The 24,178-nt window shown below is 38.4% G+C and overlaps 1 protein-coding gene across 2 annotated transcripts in view; it reads right to left on the reverse strand.

The window, feature by feature from the left end:
- Positions 1 to 18,955, reverse strand: part of LOC126203856 (ubiquitin fusion degradation protein 1 homolog) — a 60,085-nt gene extending 41,130 nt beyond the window's left edge. The window contains exons 1-3 of one of the 2 annotated variants that reach the window (XM_049938232.1): positions 18,827 to 18,955; positions 10,406 to 10,520; positions 5,111 to 5,265 (exon numbers count right to left, since the gene is read on the reverse strand). In XM_049938232.1, the coding sequence (XP_049794189.1) occupies positions 5,111 to 5,265; positions 10,406 to 10,520; positions 18,827 to 18,829 (273 nt within the window). In that variant the 5' untranslated portion in view covers positions 18,830 to 18,955. Of the gene's footprint in view, positions 1 to 5,110; positions 5,266 to 10,405; positions 10,530 to 18,826 lie in introns of those variants that run through there. The other variant, XM_049938231.1, reaches the window with a different exon arrangement.
- Positions 18,956 to 24,178: the final 5,223 nt, after the last annotated feature.

Raw genomic sequence — 24,178 nt, forward strand, 5'->3', positions numbered from 1 at the left:
CTGGCACTTCTTTCTGCCTTTCGCTATCAAGAGTAATCCACCTATAGTGGCATCCTTTGTAAAATTAAGAGATTTATAACATTGTTTTTCTTGTATGTAATTATTATTTAGGATTATAAGGCTGAGAATGTGTTCTGGTTTCTACACATTCTGCAGTGTTCTCATATGAATGTTTATGTATCATGGTTTCTGTGCAAATGCAGTGTAAACTGTTGTTGCACACAGTGACTGCCAGAGTTTGGCTGTTGTTGTTGTTGTGGTCTTCAGTCCTGAGACTGGTTTGATGCAGCTCTCCATGCTACTCTATCCTGTGCAAGCTTCTTCATCTCCCAGTACCTACTGCAACCTACATCTTTCTGAATCTGCTTAGTGTATTCATCTCTTGGTCTCCCTCTACGATTTTTACCCTCCACGCTGCCCTCCAATACTAAATTGGTGATCCCTTGATGCCTCAGAACATGTCCTACCAACCGATCCCTTCTTCTAGTCAAGTTGTGCCACAAACTTCTCTTCTCCCCAATCCTATTATCTCCTCATTAGTTATGTGATCTAGCCATTTAACCTTCAGCACTCTTCTGTAGCATCACATTTTGAAAGCTTCTATTCTCTTGCCCAAACTATTTATCGTCCATGTTTCACATCCATACATGGCTACACTCCATACAAATACTGTCAGAAACGACTTCCTGACACTTAAATCTATACTAGGTGTTAACAAATTTCTCTTGTTCAGAAACACTTTCCTTGCCATTGCCAGTCTACATTTTATATCCTCTCTACTTCGACCATCATCACTTATTTTGCTCCCCAAATAGCAAAACTCCTTTACTACTTTAAGTGTCTCATTTCCTAATCTAATTCCCTCAGCATCACCCGACTTAATTCGACCACATTCCATTATCCTCGTTTTGCTTTTGTTGATGTTCATCTTATATCCTCCCTTCAAGACACTATCCATTCCGTTCAACTGCTCTTCCAAGTCCTTTGCTGTCTCTGACAGAATTACAATGTCATCGGCAAACCTCAAAGTTTTTATTTCTTCTCCGTGGATTTTAATACCTACCCCGAATTTTTCTTTTGTTTCCTTCACTGCTTGCTCAATATACAGATTGAATAGCATCGGGGAAAGGCTACAACCCTGTCTCACTCCCTTCCAAACCACTGCTTCCCTTTCATGTCCCTCGGCTCTTATAACTGCCATCTGGTTTCTGTACAAATTGCAATAGCCTTTCGCTCCCTGTACTTTACACCTGCCACCATCAGAATTTGAAAGAGAGTATTCCAGTCAACATTGTCAAAATCTTTCTCTAAGTCTACAAATGCTAGAAACGTAGGTTTGCCTTTCTTTAATCTAGCTTCTAAGATAAGTCGTAGGGTCAGTATTGCCTCACGTGTTCCAATATTTCTACAGAATCCAAACTGATCTTCCCCGAGGTCGGCTTCTACTAGCTTTTCCATTCATCTGTAGAGAATTCACGTTTGGAGCTGTGGCTTATTAAACTGATTGTTTGGTAATTTTCACATCTGTCAACACCTGCTTTCTTAGGGATTGGAATTATTATATTCTTCTTGAAGTCTGAGGGTATTTCGCCTGTCTCATACATCTTGCTCACCAGATGGTAGAGTTTTGTCAGGACTGGCTCTCCCAAGGCTGTCAGTAGTTCTAATGGAATATTGTCTACTCCCGGGACCTTGTTTCGACTCAGGTCTTTCAGTGCTCTGTTAAACTCTTCACGCAGTATCATATCTCTCATTTCATCTTCATATACATACTCTCCTATTTCCGTGATATTGTCCTCAAGTACATCGCCCTTGTATAGACCCTCTATATACTCCTTCCACCTTTCTGCTTTCTCTTCTTTGCTTAGAACTGGGTTTCCATCTGAGCTCTTGATATTCATACAAGTGGTTCTCTTTTCTCCAAAGGCTACAAAGAGTAACTGTATTCCTGTTTGAAATTTTTCTAATGTTTTAAGGATTGTGTTGTTCTTAATACTGACCAGTTGCTGTGTGTTTCAGTGGTACAATCAGCAGTGCGCGTCGTGATCGTAGCTGGTCGGTTCAACTGGGGGACGATGCCTTGGTGGCAGCCAGTGAATTGTAAGTGATAGCGTGGTCACTGTGTTCATCAGTACACTCCAGTTCTTCAGCAAATTTAAGTTGAGTATTTTATTATTTGTTCCCGGTGATGCCGAGGCATCCAGCTTTCACCCAGGCTCGATCTGAGTTGTAGATTCCGCGCACCTTTGATGTGCCATTACTTGTCACTGAAGTCTGGTAATACCTGAAAGATGCCTTTCATTGTAGTGGGTTTTTAACATCTTATTCAAATGAGAAGTTGTGAGTTGTTCCTGCTGTTTTGTCTTGAGAGGTGTCCTTGCTTCTGCGGGAGTTTTTCTCAGTAAACCATTTATTGTTGTTTGATCCAGGTTTATGTAAAGAGGGTTTTAAAATGGTTCAAATGGCTCTGAGCACTATGGGACTCAACTGCTGTGGTCATAAGTCCCCTAGAACTTAGAACTACTTAAACCTAACTAACCTAAGGACAGCACACAACACCCAGCCATCACGAAAGAGGGTTTTAAAATTATTTATTGTTTGGAGTGCGCTTTGACACCCATAGACATTTTGTCTATTTAGTAATGTTTCAAATTCTAGGGCAATTATGTATATTATTCTGGGGTAACAGCAGTTTGCTACTGTCATGCAATTGTTAAATAAAATCTGGTGGAAATTACAAGCCAGAGCTTATGTTTGATTGGTAATTATTGCCTTGTCTTTATTGAGTTAAAGTATCCTTGAGCGTGTGTCCCATGTCTCATTTGATTCCTGAACATTAGCAAGAGATTTTGGATGCTTGTTTCAGGTTGTATGGTTTTCTCCACTCTGGGCCTCTTTCAGGCCGACAACCACATGCCTGTAGCCCCAGATGACATACATAAAATGGATATAGCAAAACAGTATGGATGTTTGAACATCTCCACATGTTCTATGAGCTGCAAGACTTTCCAAAGGTTCACTAATGAGGTGCTAATGGGGCCAAGACTTCTGTTTCATGTATACTGGTGGCATCATATTCACAACAGTAACTTCATTGGTGGCATCATTTTCATCAAAACATGAATGTAACATTTAAGAATTTTCCCCACAGCTTCACTGACTACTCAGTTCTACAGAATTTTAACAAACGCATTATCAGCAGAACTGGAACATAAAATAAATGTAAGTGACTGGTAGCACTGAACTCAAAAATAAGAAGGAACTGAAGTGACATTTGGCAGATTCAAGATACAGGCTCCCAGCACGTGCCCACCTCTGGAACTGATAGAGTACTCAGTCCCAATGACAGTGCAAAAAATATGTTGATTATTGATGCCAAGCTATGATACACTTTTATCACGACATTACACCTCACGTTGCTGAAGTCCGTGCACTCCTAGCTGCCCCCACAGTGCGTTTCCATGCCTCTTATGTGGAATAATGACCAACAGAAGGTGTTCAAAGTGTGTCTCTTATGACTAGCAGGTATTGCACTGCTCACATATCCTGTTACTGCAGCCCCCTTGACACTCTTTTCAGATATTTCAGCCCATTCTGTAGATGTAGTTCTGAGGCAGCATGTCATCAGAGCTTGTGAACCCTTAGGTTTTTCCTCCAAATAGCTGAGAGAAAAAACAGTGGTCTTGGCCACCACACAAAACAGATATTCTGGCTGCTTATGAAGCCATAAAGTTTATCTGATTCATAGTCAGAGACCACATCTTCCCCCTATATGCTGACCATCAACTGCTCATATTCATATTTCTGCAGCCTGGTATAAGCTCTCCACAAGTCCAACTGAACTATGTGACTTTATTGCCTAGTACGCAACTAACAATCAACGCATCACTGGGGTCAAAAATTTTATAAGAATTGGGATACAAATACTCAACTAGCACTCATAGTGATCACTTAAAATTAACTGCAATGCCCCCAACACAAAACGTCACAATGTAAAAAAAAGGAACAGTTATACATACACCATATGTGATCAAGACATTTTTGAATGGATTGCTCTGTATAAAATAATGCAAACAAATGAGTGTGCTATTATATATTGTCTAAGAGTATTACTATTGTACAACACAAAATACTTCACTAGAAGCAGTCAGGTAGGGAAGCAGAATTCCAAAAATGTAGCCAAGTGTATATAAGTAAACTGAGTAAGAATTCAAATTCATAAATTGAACTACTACATTCAAGAGTAACATCCACTCAAGTGAGTAGATGTCACTCTGTTCACCTTTCTACTTAAATACAATTTATGAAGTATGAGAGTAATATAATGATTAATAAGTCATAGTTACAAAAGTAATCCCACAATGTCAAGGAATTGTTTGTGTAATAAATATAATGATGCATATTCCAAATTATGCACAGAGTCTTTTGAATAGTACACAGATCATAAATAAAAAGATGCGTGAATATCATATTTTATATACCCATTAAATTTGCAAGTTCAAAATAATCACCATAAGCATTTGTACAGCAAACAAAATGTTGTAAAACAAAGTGACTAACTGTAGCTACCATTTACTACGGGACTGATTCACAGGCCGCTATGATCAACTAGACCTCTCAAGGTATTCAGAGCTTGCACCAAAGTGGAATATACTGTCGGTGAATTCTCCAGAGCCAAAATGTATGTGTTAGATCTGGAGATGTGCTCAACACTTCCTAATCATCACGTAATCCATAACTCAACAAAGCAGTGTTTACATGCAACACTCTCCTGGTAGGATAAGCACCAGTCCTTTGAATGGACTTAGATGAACCACCAATGCAGTGGTTTACTGCCACTTGGTGCAGCACCATTAACGAGTGATAGTTTCTCAAACAAGAAACAAGAATTGCTCTACAATTTTGCCGTCAGCTGTGCTGCACCACACTGGAAGTCCCGTAAGACAAACTCGATATAAGCAACTAAAAACATTAGAATGGTGCCTCCCCCTTCCTCCACACACAGTGAAAAAAAAAAATTAAACATAGCAATATCATTATGCTGGATACTGTTCAGTTAATAGCTATATTTCCTGTTTTTTGTTCGTAAGTATACAAGACACAAACTTACCCAGTATGGAAGATATACTTTCCCTTCATCGGCCACAAATTCTAGCACTCCAGAATGAGTTATTCTGTTTGTCTTCTTATTAGTAAGTTTAAACAACATTGGGTACACTATGTTGAGGCGAGTGAGCGTATCCAGAGCAGATGGCGGCATAATAACTAAAAAAGAAACAATGAAAATTATGTTACAAATATAATATTATGGCTATGAAGCCATAAAATATCTCTGCTTCATCGTCACAGGCAATTTCTTCCCCATACACCCTGAACATCAACTGTTAGCACTTGTATTTCTGTAACCAGGATAACTATTCACCATGCCAACTGAACTATTCAAACCATGTGAGTCAATACAAAGATTTCCAATACAGATACAGGGGCCTATGGATGATTAAACTGATATTAACAATGTAAGGAAAACATAGATTTCTACTTACCGTAAAGATGAAACATTAAGTTGCAGGCAGGCACAACTAAAAGACACACATTAGCTTTCGGCCACAGCCTTCCTCTGACAAAGAAACACACATACATTCAAATCACATCAGCAAGCTCACCTCATGCACACGCTGCCATCTTCAGCAGCTATAATATTAATTACAGAGATACTCATATATAACCAACCATAACTGAATGGGAAAAGCTATATGATAAAAAAGTGTAACAATGAAACCAAAAGATACTAATCATGAATCAAAACTATCAAAATAATAAAACAAAAAATAGCTCCCTCCTTTACAATAAACAAAATTCGACTTGGGACAGCCCTTGCAGGAATAAGCTGCATTCGAAACCAGAACAAAATTCATTGAGAACTTTAGAGAAAAAGGAATTTTAATTATACAGTGAATGTCAGAATTAGTAACTGAATTCAAAAGTTAAGTATCCAATGTTAACTGTGCCTGGCTATTGCTCGGTGCCGCCTCTATGTGATGAGCAGCAAAGCATACTAATACATAACGGTGTTAATGTGACAGCAGCATGGAGAGGAATTTGTTATCGGGTGGACTACTACACCCTAGAGACAAAACAACAATCAAAGCAGTGGAAACATGTTGATTCTCCATCACCAAAGGAAGTAAAGACAATTCCTTCAGTGGGAAAGGTCATGGCATCAGTGTTCTGGGATACGAAGGAGATTCTGTCAGTAGATTATCTCCCCACTGGGCAAACAATCACTGGAAAATACTATATTAACCTCCTGGACAAATTATAAAAAAAGATACATGAAAAATGGCCAGGTTCAGCAAGGAAGAAAGTCATCTTCTGTCAAGACAATGGGCGCCCACACGCTTGTGCCGTTGCCATGCCAAAATTACACGAAGTAAGGTATGAATTGTTTCCACACCCACCTTATTCACCTGATACAGCTCCGTCAGACTTCCATCTCTTCCCAAAACTGAAAATTTTTCCTGGTGGATGAAGTTTCACTTCAAACGAAGAATTGATAGCCGGAGTTGACAAACTATTTTGCAGGCCTAGAGGAAACTTATTTTCGAGATGGGATCAAGGCAATGGAACATTGTTGGACCAAGTGCATTAGTCTACAAGGAGACTACATTGAAAAATAAAAACAGTTTCAGTGATGTAAGTACTGTTTTTCTATTCCGTTCCGAGAACTTTTCAAACCACTGGTATGGGATGTTTATGTTTCTAAATTGTCTGCAAGTGCTGTAGCAATTCATTAGAAGCCTTGAGTGATGTTTGTGAGAATAATATCGGAAGAGTTCGTGGCAGTTTGTGAGTGAGTTATTTTGAAGTAGGCAATTATCAACAATAGGATGTAGGCAATTATTGACAATAAATTCATTTTTGCATTTGGAGTTGGTGTGGTGTGTAATTTACTGCTAGATATTTAAATTTATGTTCTGTTTTGTGTTACTTATGGATATGACAACAAAGTGCATCAGCAGGTCGTTGCATCCTACACTGGGATATGATACGCTGAGAAATTTCTACAGTTATTGGTTTAATTACTGAGTATGTGAAACATTACATTTGTGGACAAGGTATGACACTGATGAAAGTTTCAGCATCTTGGACCAGCAACCACTATATGTGGCACTGTTGGCGAGACAACACTTACTGTTCTATCTGGATGGATTCCTAGATTAAGAGGTCTAAGGTGGCCATTCAAGAGGTTGTATTGATAACATAGTATTATTGCTATTGCTAGATTGGGTACAGTTGTTATGGTTTTATTCTCTTATTGCAGTACTGTACTGAATGTGTCTTTTGTGCTTAGCTGTTTTCTTGTAGATCAAAATTAAGGTTAACACCACTGTTTATGAATTTTTGGGTTGTGCTGTTAGTTATTGTTTATTATTTTGGATTGTGATGGGTAGGTGATGTGGCATCTGTTTTATGTACATTGGTAAGGTAAGCTTTCTGATCAGTCTCTCTCTCTCCCCCCCCCATATATATATATATATATATATATATATATATATATATATATATATATATATATATATATATAAACAAAGATGATGTGACTTACCAAATGAAAGTGCTGGCAGGTCGACAGACACACAAACAAACACATACACACAAAATTCAAGCTTTCGCAACAAACTGTTGCCTCATCAGGAAAGAGGGAAGGAGAGGGAAAGACGAAAGGATGTGGGTTTTAAGGGAGAGGGTAAGGAGTCATTCCAATCCCGGGAGCGGAAAGACTTACCTTAGGGGGAAAAAAGGACGGGTATACACTCGCACACACACACATATCCATCCACACATATACAGACACAAGCAGACATATTTAAAGACAAAGAGTTTGTCTTTAAATATGTCTGCTTGTGTCTGTATATGTGTGGATGGATATGTGTGTGTGTGCGAGTGTATACCCGTCCTTTTTTCCCCCTAAGGTAAGTCTTTCCGCTCCCGGGATTGGAATGACTCCTTACCCTCTCCCTTAAAACCCACATCCTTTCGTCTTTCCCTCTCCTTCCCTCTTTCCTGATGAGGCAACAGTTTGTTGCGAAAGCTTGAATTTTGTGTGTATGTGTTTGTTTGTGTGTCTGTCGACCTGCCAGCGCTTTCGTTCAGTAAGTCACATCATCTTTGTTTTTACATATATTTTTCCCACGTGGAATGTTCCCCCCCCCCCCCCCCCCTCTCTCTCTCTCTCTCTCTCTCTCTCTCTCTCTCTCTCTCTCTCTCTATATATATATATATATATATATATATATATATATATATATATATATATATATATATATAAAATTTTGCTGATACATTTTTTCATATTTTCTAATTGTGGTTTTGTTGATTGCTGATGATTCTGTTTGCTCGATGAGTGTATATTTAGTTTGTCCTTACTCAAGATCCCCTAATTCTCGTTTCCCATTAGTTTCATGTTATTTCTGCTATTTTATATTATTCATATTATCTGTACCCATTTGTGTGTGTAATGAGTGATGTCACATCCACCCTATCTTACACGGTTGAAATAGGGGTGTCCACCATCTCGAACACATCACAGTTCAAAGCTAATGGGTAGAACAACAATCTTTGGAGGAGGAGGAGGAGGAGGATATTAGTGTTTAATGTCCCGTCGACAACGAGGTCATTAGAGACGGAGCGCAAGCTTGGGTGAAGGAAGAATGGGGAAGGAAATCGGCCGTGCCCTTTCAAAGGAACCATCCCGGCATTTGCCTCAAGCGATTTAGGGAAATCACGGAAAACCTAAATCAGGATGGCCGGAGACGGGATTGAACCGCAACAATCTTTGGTTGTGCTAGGAATTGTACCCCTGGGTCAGCAGAGAGCGAAGCTATGCTCTAGAACACAAGAGGTAATACTTAGGTTCAATGAAAGATTAAAGAAAAATCATTTTTGAACACTGACAACACAATATATTTAGGTTTTAGCTTTTGTAAGCCAGGCCCGAAACATTACTCTGCCCCTGTGATGACCTCATAACATAAAGGAAAAACAATTACTAGGAACAATTTGCTTTTCTCTTCACTGTTTTGGGACTAAAGGTATTTTCACACAGTTATATACACTTGCAGTATAAAATATATCGTACAATCAGCAGTAGAAATATATACTGTAATAACACCTGAAGATGAACAAATTTCAAAACAGCTAATGTAAATCATTGCACTGAGAAAATCATGACTTGTCACGGAAGGATCCCCACCCCATGCACTATTTCATCGTCAATTTCAGGCAATTACTCTGACATTTTATCTGTACATATTATAAAAATGGATGTATGTATATATGTATGGATGTTCCAACTCTCCTAAACCACTGGGTCAATTTCAACCAAACTTGGTACACATACCACATATGGTCTGGAAAGAATCACTGGGTGGCAGAAGGGATAAGAAGCACATACCTATCAAAGGGGTAGGGCTGAAAAAGAAGTGTACCATACAATGCGTGAGTTTCCAGATTTTAAGCATCCAGGATTTGAAAATGAGTGCACTCAGTTACTTGCAACAAACCGTTATGAAACTTTTTCCCACTGACATAAAATGATAAAAAGAAAAAAGTTATCATCTACTATATTTGTGCTATTCATGCAGTAAAACTGTTGCATAATACATGACAATTTATTACTTCTTTACTGCTAATTGGATTCATGACATTCTTTGCAGGCAGTATGTGCATACACTACTGAATGTACCTGCAAAATTATATCACTGTACGACACATAGTTTATGAGATAAGACATCATAAACATTGAGCAGCGTAAAAAGAAAACTAGAGAACAAAAATCGATACAGATACAGGTGAAACGTGTACAAATATGTGCAAAATGTGTCCTATATATGTACCCAATCAAACATGGTATATATATTACTCCCTACGTGGAAAGAAATACTGCGGACCTAAGAATTAGCAACCTCTTATTGGGGTGGGGATGATAACAAGATGGACATACAGAGAGGGAGAAGGAGATAAGATGGACGCAGATATGGGTGAGGTGGAGGAGGAGGAAATGGGCACAGAAAGGGAAGAGGTGAAGATGGCAGAGTGGAAGGGTGGGCGGGAGGAGCAGGTGGACAGAAAGAGGGACAGGAGGAGATGGACAGAGAGAGGGGGAAGAGGAGATGGGCTGATAGAATTGGAATAAAAACATACCCAGGCAATGGCGGGTACTCAGCTAGTTGTTATATATTTAATGATTGTACCAACTGTGATCTCTAGGAAAAAATGTTACAACATGTGAATCTATTTAACTAATTATAATTTCATGTCCAAAAATCACTTATTCAGGAGTTCATTTCCAAATATTTGACCTAGGGTGAACCCATACTATGACATTTTTATGAAGTATACTTACTTTTACCACCTCTTTCGACATCATGCCTCTCATTTCCAGGCAACATGGACACAGAGAAACATCTGAACTGTGTGTTGAAGGGGCGAGGAATGTCCGGGAACATATTAAATCCAAACTGAAACATAATAATACAGTGTAGCTTTTACAGGGAAGAAAGTAGACATAGTTTGATAAGCCACAACGGTTATTTCCTGCAAAAGACTGTAGTCCACAACAATCAATAATATAGATGCCAACTTGAACCAGAACATATACTTCACTTTGGAAATAAAAGTTACACTTCAAGTTTCATGCAGAAGACTAACCTTTTTATGGGCAATGTTTAATGTCCTATGAACAGGTAGAGCATAATATAGGAATATTTGTACAGGTTGTAGAAGGATGAAGAACACTCATCCTCAAGAATATATATATATATATATATAGGCTTCATTTAGTTCAATATATTCTATCACCTTCAGACACCCCTCTGTAACTGTTGTCTTGTTACATTTATTGTTTTCTTTTCTTTTAATTGCTTCACAACTTTTACTCTTTGTAGAAGTACCCATCTCCAATAACTGATTGTGATGTCTACATTTGTATAATATTCTAAGATGCTGAGCTTGCTGTTTAGTTTAATTTGGTACATTTCCCTATCCTTACATACTGACAAATTCTTATAAGGCATATGTCTGACTTCTTGCCTGTCTGTTTCTTTCCAGCTTATCTACAACTAACAGTTCTATTATGGCTTGCATGCAGACTTTCCCAGCAAATATGTAGATGCTGATGAAAAGCTCTTATGTTTCCAGAAGGGTTACAGAGTTGGAAAACTGTAATGTTTCAAACAAGAGACATGACTAGACTATGAAGAGTATGACTCATTTAAGTGTCGCACTTATTCAACACTACAACCCTACTGGAAACTCAAGAGCTTTTCAACAATTTGTTTATGATTTGATGAATGTCATAATTGTCTTTTCATCTGTTTTGGCATATTTATTTTCTTTTGGAAAAATATGTTGAACATCAACATGTAGTCTTCTCTGCAAGATCTACTATTATACAGGAGTATTCAAAAGAAAATGTATGAAACAACTTCATGGGTACAACTGAAGTCTTTATTCAAAAGTAATCACCAGTATACCAATGTTTCATGAGCTGAGGGATTCCCAGTTCCCAGAATTCCAGCGGTTGTGACAGAAGCCAGTCCTCCACTGTGTCCTTCAATTCATTGTCTGAGTTGAAGCACCTCCCTTTGAGATGATTTTTTAGAAGAACAACATATGGAAGTCATGCAGTGAATTCCATGTAGGGCAAATGCCCAAGCTGCTCCCACTTGAACTTCGCCATTACATGTTGTGTGTTTCGAGACATTTGGGTGCTTGTCATCATGGTACTAAAAGAAATCCACTAAATTTCTATTACGCGATAAGTCACACATATCTGAAGGCTGTAAATTCAACTAAATACTTAGGGATTACAACTACAAATAACCTAAACTGGAACGATCACATAGATAATATTGTGGGTAGAGCAAACCAAAGACTGCAATTCATTGGCAGAACACTTAGAAGGTGCAACAGGTCTACTAAAGAGACTGCTTACACCACACTTGTCCACCCTATTCTGGAGTATTGCTGTGCGGTGTGGGATCCACATCAGGTGGGACTGACAGATGACATCGAAAAAGTACAAAGAAGGTCAGCTCGTTTTGTATTATCGCGAAATAGGGGGGATAGTTTCACAGACATGATACGTGAATTGGAGTGGCAATCATTAAAACAAAGGTGTTTTTCATTGTGATAGGATCTTCTCATGAAATTTCAATCACCAGTTTTCTCCTCCGATTGCGAAAACATTCTGTTGGCACCCATCTACATAGGGAGAAATGATCATCACGATAAAATAAGAGAAATCAGGGCTCGCACAGAAAAATTTAAGTGCTCGTTTTTCCCGTGTTTCGTTCGAGAGTGGAATGGTAGAGAGTAGCTTGAAGGTGGTTCTTTGAACCCTCTGCCAGGCACTTTATTGTGAATAGTAGAGTAATCACGTAGATGTAGATGCAGAATCACCACCTCCGGGAGCAGCTCAGGCCATTTGTTCTTGATGGACTTGCATAGGCTATGGAGTGTCTCACAGTACACATCACTGTTAATGGTTTTTCCATGCTCGAGGAATACAGTGAGTATCATACAGCGGACATTGAGTATCATACAGCAGACATTGAAAAATACGATAGGCCTATCATTTTGCCTGCTGAGGGCACAGCTTTGAATTTGTTAGGGGGAAGTGACACACACACACACACACACACACACACACACACTAAACCATGCCAGACATAACATTGATATCCCGAGATGTCTCACTATGTTATCCCAAAGAGGTAAATGCAAATTTCAACCAGTCTAGTTGTTGCGACATTTTGTTTCTTTTCACTTCAAAACTCTTCATATGACCTCTGTCATTTCTGATATCAATCCCACTGAAGAATTATTCTTAAGTCTTTGTAAAATGATTTTTTTAAATCACGATTCTTTTTGATACACCCTGTATAATAGCTTAGAAATTGTTTGCAACGTCCTAACAGCAGTGTCATCAAAGTACTCTTGCTTCTTATTGTGGTGAGGCAGAAAGAAAAGTGGTTTCAATTGTGCTCTATTGAGTGGTACAACTGAAATATTTGGGTCAGTAAAAGTTTTTTTAAAAATAACAATATTATGAAAATGATAGTTGCTAGTCATCATTCAGCGGAGATGGTGAGTCGCAGATAGGGACAACAAAAAGACTGTCAGAAAGCAAGCTTTTGGCCAACAAGGCCTTCATCAGAAATAGACAACACACACACACACACACACACACACACACACACACACACACACACACACACACACACACACAAACGACCTTAGTTTCTGACTACTCCTTTTCATACTATTGTTTCAAGTCTTTGTTTTTCTTTTGTGTTAAAATCTGCTCCAATCATCTTGCAATGGGATTTAATGTAATTAATCAACTTGTGTAGCTATGCATACTTGCTGCAAAACAACTGCAAGTCTTACATATTTGTCAATAATGCACCCACAATTTTCTTAATTACTCATTTATATATATCATTGTACCGCCATAAATGTTGCATTTTTGGCAACATAGTCAGCATGTTTTAAGTCTCTTGTTTGCAAATGTCATTTCCACACCTAAACAGTATTGAGTACATTTAGCACATTCTATTGCAGGCACATTATGGTAGCATGTATCTCATATCAGAAAACACTGACTAATCACATAAACAAGTTAACAGAACAACTGTGGTCAAACAGATGTTACAGTTTCACATCGAAAGAGTACCTGACCTGTAAGGGCACTGCTTACGTGCCAAAACGGTACGTACAGACATGAGACTTCAAACGTGCTACGTATGGTGCTAAAAAATGTTTCATTAGGCACTGTACATATGTAAATATAATTTTAAATTATTTCACCAGTGAAGATGGACACAATGCCCATTATCTGACCAGCAGCTGATGTTAACATTTTAGTCATTATGAGTTTCCTGACATTAAAGTAAAAAGTTAGAGCTGTAATGTTATTGAAACTCGCCAGAACTGAAATGGAAACTGCACACACTCAAGACATAGAAGAAATAGTTAATCGCACAAATTAACAGCTTCACAAAATGTTTGTGGGATATGACAACAGTAAGTAGCTTACCCACAAAAGAAAAGAATGGAAAACCATAAAAATTTTAGAGTTCCATGGCCCACATTCTCTTACTCCTAAAATTCGAAAGAAAGCATGACACCTACATATAATGTTACCTCAATAAAACTGTCAATTGTGAGCATAACATCTTGCAAGGTCTTGCTACATTTGGGTGAAAAATGTAAAAGAAGGAATGTTAGATGTCAATACCCCATCTACACTTCATTAGAGATGTAGGTATAGCCTCCACAGTCCAGACATTGGGCCGACCAAAGTGTCCGATCCCACCCATCAGCTTTGACCTGTGACGTAAGGCTGTTGTAGTGTATGACATCACGACGGTGCAGAATTTAGTTTGTGAGAGTGGCGTGTTTGTAGGTGTCATTTTGATGTGATCGGTGGTGCTCTCTGGTGGTGTATTTATGTGTTGTGTGTTAGGTGATGTTTTTGGTTTAGTTTGCGTGTGTGGCATGTTTATAGGTGGCGTATTGTTGCGGTCGGTGGTTCTCTCTGGTGGTGTGTTTATGGGTAGCGTGTTACGTGGCGTATAGGGTTCATTTTCATGGTAGCATTGCACGTGTGTGGTATTGGTAGTGACTGTGCTTTCAGCAGAATATTTTCCAGTGAGTTAACAATTTTGGTTTTGTTATGTCGACGTTATTGTAGTTTTTTTCTGTTTGTCGTATGTGAATTTAGGTAAACTGCTTTGTTTATGTCTTTGGTAGGTATGGATATGGCTGGCAAGGTCAACAGTTTTCGGTTGTCGGCGATGATGAGGGACAGTGCGTTGTCTCTAATAAAATTACTTCAACTATTTGGACTTTTGGATGAAGTCGTGAAGCGTTCAGTGTGTTGTGAAGAGGTGAAGCTTACTAAAGTCCCGGCGTCTCGGACCAGGGACAGCTATATGTGGAGATGTCATAAGGATAACAGGTCTTCGATTCCACTTTTGTTGGTTTGTTGTATTTTTTGAGGTAGTGATGATTGTGGACGTGGTTGTAGTTTTGGGTTTTATGATTTGGTATCGGTAGTTTCTATTGAACTATATAGGTCATGGGAAGTGTTCGATTCCAATGTGTAGTTGCTGTGGGTGTTCCGGTATTGGGAGTTGCTGTTGAGCTATATACATCAAGGGAAGTGTCCGATTCCAGAGGATATTGTGTTTGGTGGAATTTGGGGAGTTTTGTGTTGTCGGTTTTTTTCGTCATTTTGTGTTGTTTGGTATAGTGGTGTGTGTCTAAATTTGTTGATATTTACTTTGTCTCCACCCAAAAACCCCCAATTTTCCACGCTCGTCCCATTAGTTTCATTAGGTTTTTTGTGGAACATGTGTGTGGGTTTTTCAATGTATTTTCGTGTTTGTGGTCACGTTTACGTAATGACATCATAGGTGCCATATTAGAGTCGTAGTGTATGGTCGTTTCCGCCATATTTGTGACGTCATGGGTCAAAGCAGGGTGGAATCGGTTGCTTCTGGATTTCCCACACATTAATACAACACCTGCTGATGAGGAGCTCTTGGGTTATTAGTCATCAGCAAGTGTGGTACTTCCATGAGTAGAGAAGGACTGGGATATCTAGTCAGCCTTATGATGCCAAATGAGAAACTGTTCATTTAAATAAGCAATGAAATTGGCTCACAAGCAACAGTTCAAGTGTCATTTGACGGAATCAGCAGTGAACCCACTACAACACTACTTGAAGAGATTTAAAGATTTCACAGAAGAGCTGAAGCAGAATGGTAGAATACATACTGGATTTATTTTCTAAGGCAATACGACTCTGACACTGTGCTTGGCCCCGGGTCAACAGAGGCGTCCGACCCCACTCGTCGGCTTTGCCTCGTGACATGAGGGTGTTGTGTTGTGTGATGTCATGACAACACGGAGTTTAGTTTATGAGTGTGTCGTGTTTGTAGATGTCATCTTGTTGCAGTTGGTGGTGTCCTCTGGTGGTGTGTGTATGGTCCGAGTGTTATGCGATGTATTGATTTCATTTGGGTGTCGGTACTTGAAGTGTGCATTTATTGGTCGTGATTGTTATAAAAGAACAGAAATTAGTTTCAGAGAGTTAAGAATTAAGTTTCTGTTGTGTTTACGTTACTGCGGTGTTGTTTGATGTTATCAGTTTGCTGTTCGTTGTGTTGTAAGTCATTTAATTCTATTTGTGGCTTCTTTTATTATATATGGATATGACTTCTAAGTTTAATAGTGTGAGTCCGCGGGCTGAAATGGGGGATGACATGTCCGTCATCCAGTTTCTGCAACTTTTTGGGCTTGTTACAGAGATAGTGAAATGCGGCATACGCAAGCAGAATATGTGAGTTGGGGGTTAGTGTGTAGCGCCAGAACTTTTTTTATGTAAGTAGTCCTTTTATTGGGTCTATTGTTCGTGTGTTATGCTGTTCGATGGGGTTTTTATGTGTTGTTGACTCGGTGTCATTTATTGCATATATTGGTGGTTGATGTTTTGGTATCGGCACTTGTGTTTGATTTATGTATCTTAGGGGAAGTACTCGATTTCAATTTTTTTGGTATAGTATTTGAGCTGTATAGGTTATGGGAAGTCGTAGCTATGTTTGTTTTGGTATCATGAGGTGTTGTTGACCTAAATAGGTCATGGGAAGCGTCCAATTACAATTTTTGTTATTTTAGGTGTTGGTTTTGTGGTACTGATAGTTGCAGTGTGATTATAATTTCTGTAGTAGTTGGTTTTTATTTTGTGGTATCAACAATTGCGGTTGAGCTATGTAGGTGAAGGGAAGTGACCGAGTCCTGTCGATACTGTAGTTTAACGGAATTTGGGAATTTTGAGGTGTTTCTATGTCATCGTTTTGTGTAATTTGGAATATTGGTGTGTGTCTGTATGTGTCTGTGTTTATGTTTAGTTTGTCCCCACCCAAAAACCCCAATTTTCCGCACTGGTCCCATTACTTTGATTATATTTTTGGAGAGAGATGTGTCTGTTGGTTTTATATGCATTTTCATGTTTGTTGTCGCGTTTATGAAATGACAGCATAGGCGCCATATTGGAGATGTTAAGAATGGTCGTTTCTGCTGTATTGGTGACGTCATGGCTCAAAGCAGACAGATGGAATCGGATGCATCTGTAATCCCTTGGCCCCTGATATTTCTTTTTGAAGTGACTTCAGTTACTATTTACAGAAAACGTTTAGACATGGTTGGAGTGTGATTATGCAGCACTCCTGTCCCTCCCATGCCATCACCACTGTCACTAATCCTTGCCCTTTAAGCAATATATTTAATGACGGTACCTATTTAATGATAATGATGAACATCCATCCGATGAAATTAACAAATGCTGAAATGTATAACCTAACACAATGGAGAAAATGATATGTTAATCCCTATAGCTTTCTAACTGAGAAAGAACAGTCGTGACCTTAGGCAAGCATCTTGTTCTCTTAGTATGAAGTGTTACGTTTTGGGATGCATACTGTGCCCTGAACTCTTTTTGTCTTTTGCAGATGATGTGAGAGCAAGAGTGGACACAGTGTATCAGCAAGGTAGGGCATGGGCATCTGTATTCCTGTGCTTGGAGACATCTGTGTGATAACGCTGCCCCACACTTAAGTGATTTACTGCGGACCAAGGAACTTTACCAGGCATGGCAATTGCCACGATATCACTTGTAAAAAAAAGCTAGCGTTGACAAGAAGAGCACAAATGACAAAGACGAACATGAAGTGTGAGCTGTAGTCAATTATAACATGTAATGTATGGATGGTAACGGAGGCATAATATACAAATGATAAAAAAGAAGTATTGATATCATTCCCAAGTGGTATGAACATTGTATCTTCGAAGGAGTAGTCTCTTGCCTCAAGATATAGTGATGCAATTACTTCAGGAGCTGCTCTGAAGACAAGAAATTAATATAAATCAGTAAGGAGACCACAAAAACTTCCTGCAGACCATCTACTTACAACACATGTACAAAAGCCAGTGTGTTACACTCCAAATCAGACTATTTTCACTGTGACCACAACTCTTAAAAGCTGTTTCAGTCTGAGTTCGCACCTCTTGAAGAAGTTACAAAATACATAATTGTCATGGTAGTTCTGAACTAAATAACATTCATCACGTGTGAGAAACATATAACAAAATATGTCAATGGCTTGACAACCCATCGTCTGAGAATGTTTCATACAACATACAGTTAAGAAGAAGAACTGTACAACAAATGATTGCTAGCGTAACAGCAAAAATTTTTCCACAAAAAGACAGTTCATTTAAAAATATGCAAGTGTGTACAATGTGCTGTTATGGGTAGTAATTAGCTTTACATGAAAATTCTGGATAATGGTACTATAGTTGTATGAACGTCAGAAAGTATACATTATGGCGTGGAAAAGAAATTCCTTACAATCCAGAATGGAGGTGTGAATAAAGTGTCACTTTCATATCACTTACAAATATACAGGCCTTAGGTACTTAATACAACACAGAGGCTGTCATACAAATTGCCTAGCATTAGGCCCTACACAATAAATGAGTTATCAGACATTCAGGTACTATACAGCTGCACGAGATAAACTGCAATTAGTAATCTGCAAATTCTCATTGACAATTAAATAGCAATACAGAAAATGATATCTACGAAAGTAGATCATCACAATGATTCTTCTACATCGTTAACTCAAAAATGTTCAATACAGTACAAAATATCTCTGGCAATATGTTACAACTGCAAGTGGAAGGGCAATGTACTAACCATTCTGATGAGTTTTTAATCCAGGAACTTCACGAAATTTTATTGTATCCTCACAATCTCAACTGTAAACAAATCGTACGCACCACGCTAATAACAAAGAGCTGTCTGCAACTCATGCATCACTCAAAGATGTTAAACGATACAGACACCAAACCATACACCAAAGACATTACTGTACCCGCGGTACTTCAAATCCATGCCAAAGCCGAATTTCAGCTGTGCTAGTTCATTTTTCATCGGAAATAATCAATACGCACCAAGTCATTGACACGTTATTGAAGGTTTACAAAAACTCTTCACATTGCGAACAATCTCACTTTGCAGTAACATGCAACATGTCTTCGACTAATCCGAGTGCACACACGCAAGAAAAGTGTCACCAAAGCTACTGTCATACTGAAGTTGCAAAGCAGTTGCTTGTGAAAACTCTTAGTTTCAAGTGGCACAACTTCAGAGACGCAACTTTTGTCATGCTACAAAAAGTTCAACTTGGTTGTACTTTGTTGCGCCAATTTCCTTTAACCACTGGTCCCTGGTGGCAGTATTCTGTCCCATTTATCGTGGAGTAATTGCTGCTGTACTACATTCGATTCCAGTGTGTTTTCATTTTATTACTGCAGAAAGTGAAAACAGTCGTCGGCAGGTACACTTTCACAACTTCTGGAACTACAACAGCAGCTTATACTTGAATTTCGGCATCAGTGTATGTGTGTGTGTGTATGCGTAAGTGTGTGGGTGTAACCAGTGACGTGTCCCACAATCTTAAAATATTTTTGGGTGAATGAATAAATAAATAAACTTAATACATGTAACCAAAAAGGCGAATTGTATCAACTTCGTGATTTGCGGGACCAAGCATTGTATAAATTGTGGATTATAATCAAAAAATAGTTCCCAAGTTTGATGTAGCAGCTGCCCGAAATGCCTAAATCAGTGGTATACAATGACATTCTAAAATGTTGCAGATGGTATCTGTATACGGCTGCTGTTTAGTTTGCCATTGCAGACAGCATTTTCGTCTCCGATTGTTATTTGTGCTGCGAATATGGATTCACACTTGTCGGAACGTCACCATCACGTAACCGCCACGTTTTTGAGCGTTGCCGGTCAGAGGGATTCCTGAGCATTCACACTACATGGCACGTCAACGTCGAAAGAACGTCGTGACGTTACAGCTGGTTCATAAAATACTCACCCGAGTCGCTATTTCGTAGTTCATGGCAAATAGTCATAAAATGCCAAAAGTTGGTTTAAAGCAGCTTGCAGTGAATGCTGTTGCACGTGATGGCGAGGAAGAAGAACAGCGAGCAAAAAGAGCCTGTGCTAGAAAAAAAAATGTTAAAAAATCGAGACTGTGGAGAACTCCATACTCTTTACAAGAAGATGGAAGATGAGGAGTCATTGGTCTATAAATATTTCAGAATATCTAAACAACAGTTTTTTTTTTTACCCGTCAAGGAAGATACAAACAAAAATTAGGAAGAGAAATTCAAGATTTAGGCGTTCAATATCACCACAGCAGAAGCTCATGGTTTCCCTAAGCTATGTCTACATGGGCGGATTAGCTCAGCTGAACAAACCAAATGTGGAGGTGATACTTACTGGCAGCAACAGCGAAATATCACGTGACTCCGTCAATAACCCATCGAAACATTCTTCCTGAGAAACCTAGACTGACGCTAAGCTGACGTGACGTGATGGTGACATTCCGTTGATGTTACATGCGAATACCGCCATTTGAACTAAAGAGGAGAATCTTTTGACGTGACGGTGACGCTTTATCAAGTGTGAATCCATCTTAAATGTGTTACTGACCCTTGATTTTCCCCTGTGCGAAATCTATCTTTGGACCCAGCATTTGAGGTTTGCCTTTCTTGTATTTAACTCTTGTCACAGTTCTAACGCCATAACCTGCACTATAACATTCGGACCCGTCCATATGATATCGACTGACGCCAAATTGTAAATGTGCAACTACGCAGAATTTGGGGCGTTGTGTGTGAATGGTAGCTCATGATACCACTACAGAAAGTCACAAGCTCTGGCACTGCATTAGTTGCATGTGTGAACCCTGCTTAATGCTATAACAAATTGTAAACAAATACATGCTACATATTTATTACTGGTACAAGAAATGCTCCTGCAATTGATACACCACACACCATACTAAGCTGCATTTGAATACAGTACTCAATGTTCTTAAAAATTATTGGGATGAATTGGGTTCGTAATCATTTGGTGGTGGTATATTGCCCTCTTTATTAATGGGTTTTGTTACACAGATTTTTAAACATTCTGGCTTGACATCATCTAATACGTTCATGGTATTTGCTATGGCATGAAGGGGACCTGGACGTCATGGTCTGTAGTTTTTACTACTATTTTGAAATGTAATAACTCAAAAAGTTTAGTACATATTGGAATGAAACTTTAACCAAGTAATTAGTATCTTGTGTAACTTAGGTGAAAAAAATAAAAGATTAAAACTATGGAATACACATTGCAGTGATACTGATTTTTATCTTACATATTGAATTATGTGTAATTTTATTTTATGTACACTTTATTTCCACACCATGCAAAATAAAAGGTCAAAACTAATTTTATTCTTTTATTTATGAACTTGTTGAAACAGTAAATTAGGAATGTTTATCAGTCTGCCATTTTGTGTAAATAAAAAATGTTTTTTTATAAGTCGACTTTTTCTCCAGCTTAAAATATTTAATACATTGTTGAATAATGTGATTCGTTGTGTACACAAGCATTATATTATTATTTATGTGAAAATTTATATTTATAGCTATAATATTGGATGAGATAATGACACCTTAATAAGCAAAAACGTTAGTTGTGTAAAACTGAAACCAAAGACTTACATGTCATTTTTTTCATTGATAACATGTCAAAACATTTGAGCTCCACAATCTTGTTGATTCTGAGTGTCCTTTCCACCTTCTCTAGCTTTTTCTATTTTTTTGTTTCTCTGTCCTCCTTTGTCATGCTTTCAGCAGCTTTCCCGGTCTCAGTGACATATTGTCTAGCCTTCCTAGAGCCCATTTCTCACTTTGCCCCTGTCTGATGTCCAGTTTGCTCATATTAATTAATCTGCTTGCTACACCATCATCAAAATATATTATGGCGTCCATCACACCAATGTGAAAAGCTGACATACCAAACAGAAACAATTTTTGGCAGGTTTTCCCAAATGTGATTACTGAATCTTTCATTTAGATTCCATAATTTGGATTGTAAATATTTTTCCAGGAGTTTAAAATTTGAAAGAACTCTACATATTTGCTTTAGTTCTACCACAATAGTTCCGGGTATAGGGAGTGCATGTGTATATTTTTGTCTATTTGCTTCACACCTATTATACTTATACAGTTTTTTCGTTTGGGTGGAGTACATGTTGTGGATGCTCATGCCCAAATTGTTTTTCTCGTCACACTGGTATTATCACTGTTTTTCCTTATCCCTAGACCATAAGATCCTGTGAGGTTTTCTATACTGACCTGGTGAGTTTGCCTTGTCACCAACTGCTTTGCTATCAGAGAGCTTTTTTTTCTGTCATGTCCTCGCAGAGTCTCATAAGTCTTGACCCATTGTCTTCAGCACATGCCCTACAAATTCAATTTTTTTTAATTTCAGTTTCACCATATGGTTTAGCAGCCACAACGCTATTGAAGCGTTTAGAGTCACTACCAGCAAGGAGATGAATGTATTGCACACCACATTTAGCAGTTGTCCTACTAAAACAGAGACTACTCTCTTTCTTTCCATACCACCACTGCAACCCTCAAAGTTTTTGTCACATTTGTGTTCATTTACCTTATTGCCTCTACCTTGGCAGTGTTTTGTTAGATATTCATAGTCCAGCACCTTGCTTGTATCTACAGATGTGACAACTCCGTTGTGTGATGTATAGCCTCTCTTCTATTAGGAACCAACCAATGCAGCAAAAATATCAGTAGATTAACAAATATCTATAGTTTATTTTGCTGCCCTCTTCATAGATGCTTCACTAGCTTCTGTTAGGGTACTATGCAAATGTTTACAATATCTTTGAAAATTCACAGTTTGCCATGGGAGGTCCATCATAACACAGAATACCCGGGCTACTATTCTTCCCTTCACAGTATACTTCAGGTCATAAGCAAGGCGAATATTTACTTCAATATACTTTGTGCATGTTACAGGAGATCTCATTCTACATTTCATAACTTTACACATATGTGTTCCATTACATTTTGCTCGACAGGCCTCTTCTCTTACTTATGTCTTCTCTAAATGTAAGGGATGTTTCACTATTACAGCATTTACGTTTAGCAACAGACAAAAGCAATTCTGAAAAGTTGCAACTACTAATTAAAATGAAACTGTTATTTTCAATATTTGCAATACCAACATTTAGTTCATTTTCGGTAAGATATTTCAACTTGTGTTTTGAAGCACTGCCTGGCGAAATTTTATGCCTAACCTCATTTTGTACTTACAACAATTTCTTCATTTTTACGATTTTCAACAACGAGCTCACATTGATTACCGTAAAATTTACGACTGCAATTAAACTTCCTCGTTTTTGTCATTTTATGATGCAAAATGGCTGAAATACGCACTCACAGCGGGAAGTTTAGAACAAAAACGCAAGCAGAAAACGTAAGTAAACTCAAGTAATCTACCTGTATCGACAGAAAGGTCGATAGCAATAAATCTCTGCTCACTGTGCGCTTAGACCAATAAATTGGTAATGTATGTATATTATGAGGCAAAAAGAAAGAAAAAAATTATCTTTTGGTCTCTAAAGGGCTGTATTTTTGTTATCTTCTATGAACAGTTACGAATAGGGTGAACAACGAGATTTTCCGAAAATCTTAACACTCTAGCGACTGTCGCCAATGTTGTATAAGTCATATAGGAGGAGGTCATGAACATGGATACCCAAGACACGGTATCGTCTCAAGAAAGACAAGCAGAGGTAGGAAACACGACGCCAGAGAAGCGAACGATATCAGCGGCTGCACACAGCTCAGGTAAGACATCCTATTCTACAATAAGTACTCTAATTGGGTCAAATTTTCAAGAGTTGACAGACAACTTGGAGATGGATTTTGAAGCAAAAAAAAGTACAACAAATAAAATAGCTGGGGAAAACGGCAAGAGAGAAATACACGAAAGCTTGGGCAACAAACAGGTGTCATCTGGGAGGAAACCAACAGAGCGAACACGCAGAGCGGATCACAGATAACTCTGACACAAAGGCAAATGCGTCAGGACAAATATAGGAAGACACATTTGGGTCCCTATATAGTGTACTTCGAAAGTTTCCACAGAAATATTGGCAGACACCAACCA

This window comes from Schistocerca nitens, chromosome 9 (genome assembly GCF_023898315.1).
Source record: "Schistocerca nitens isolate TAMUIC-IGC-003100 chromosome 9, iqSchNite1.1, whole genome shotgun sequence".
In the NCBI taxonomy this organism is placed as follows: Eukaryota; Metazoa; Arthropoda; class Insecta; order Orthoptera; family Acrididae; genus Schistocerca; species Schistocerca nitens.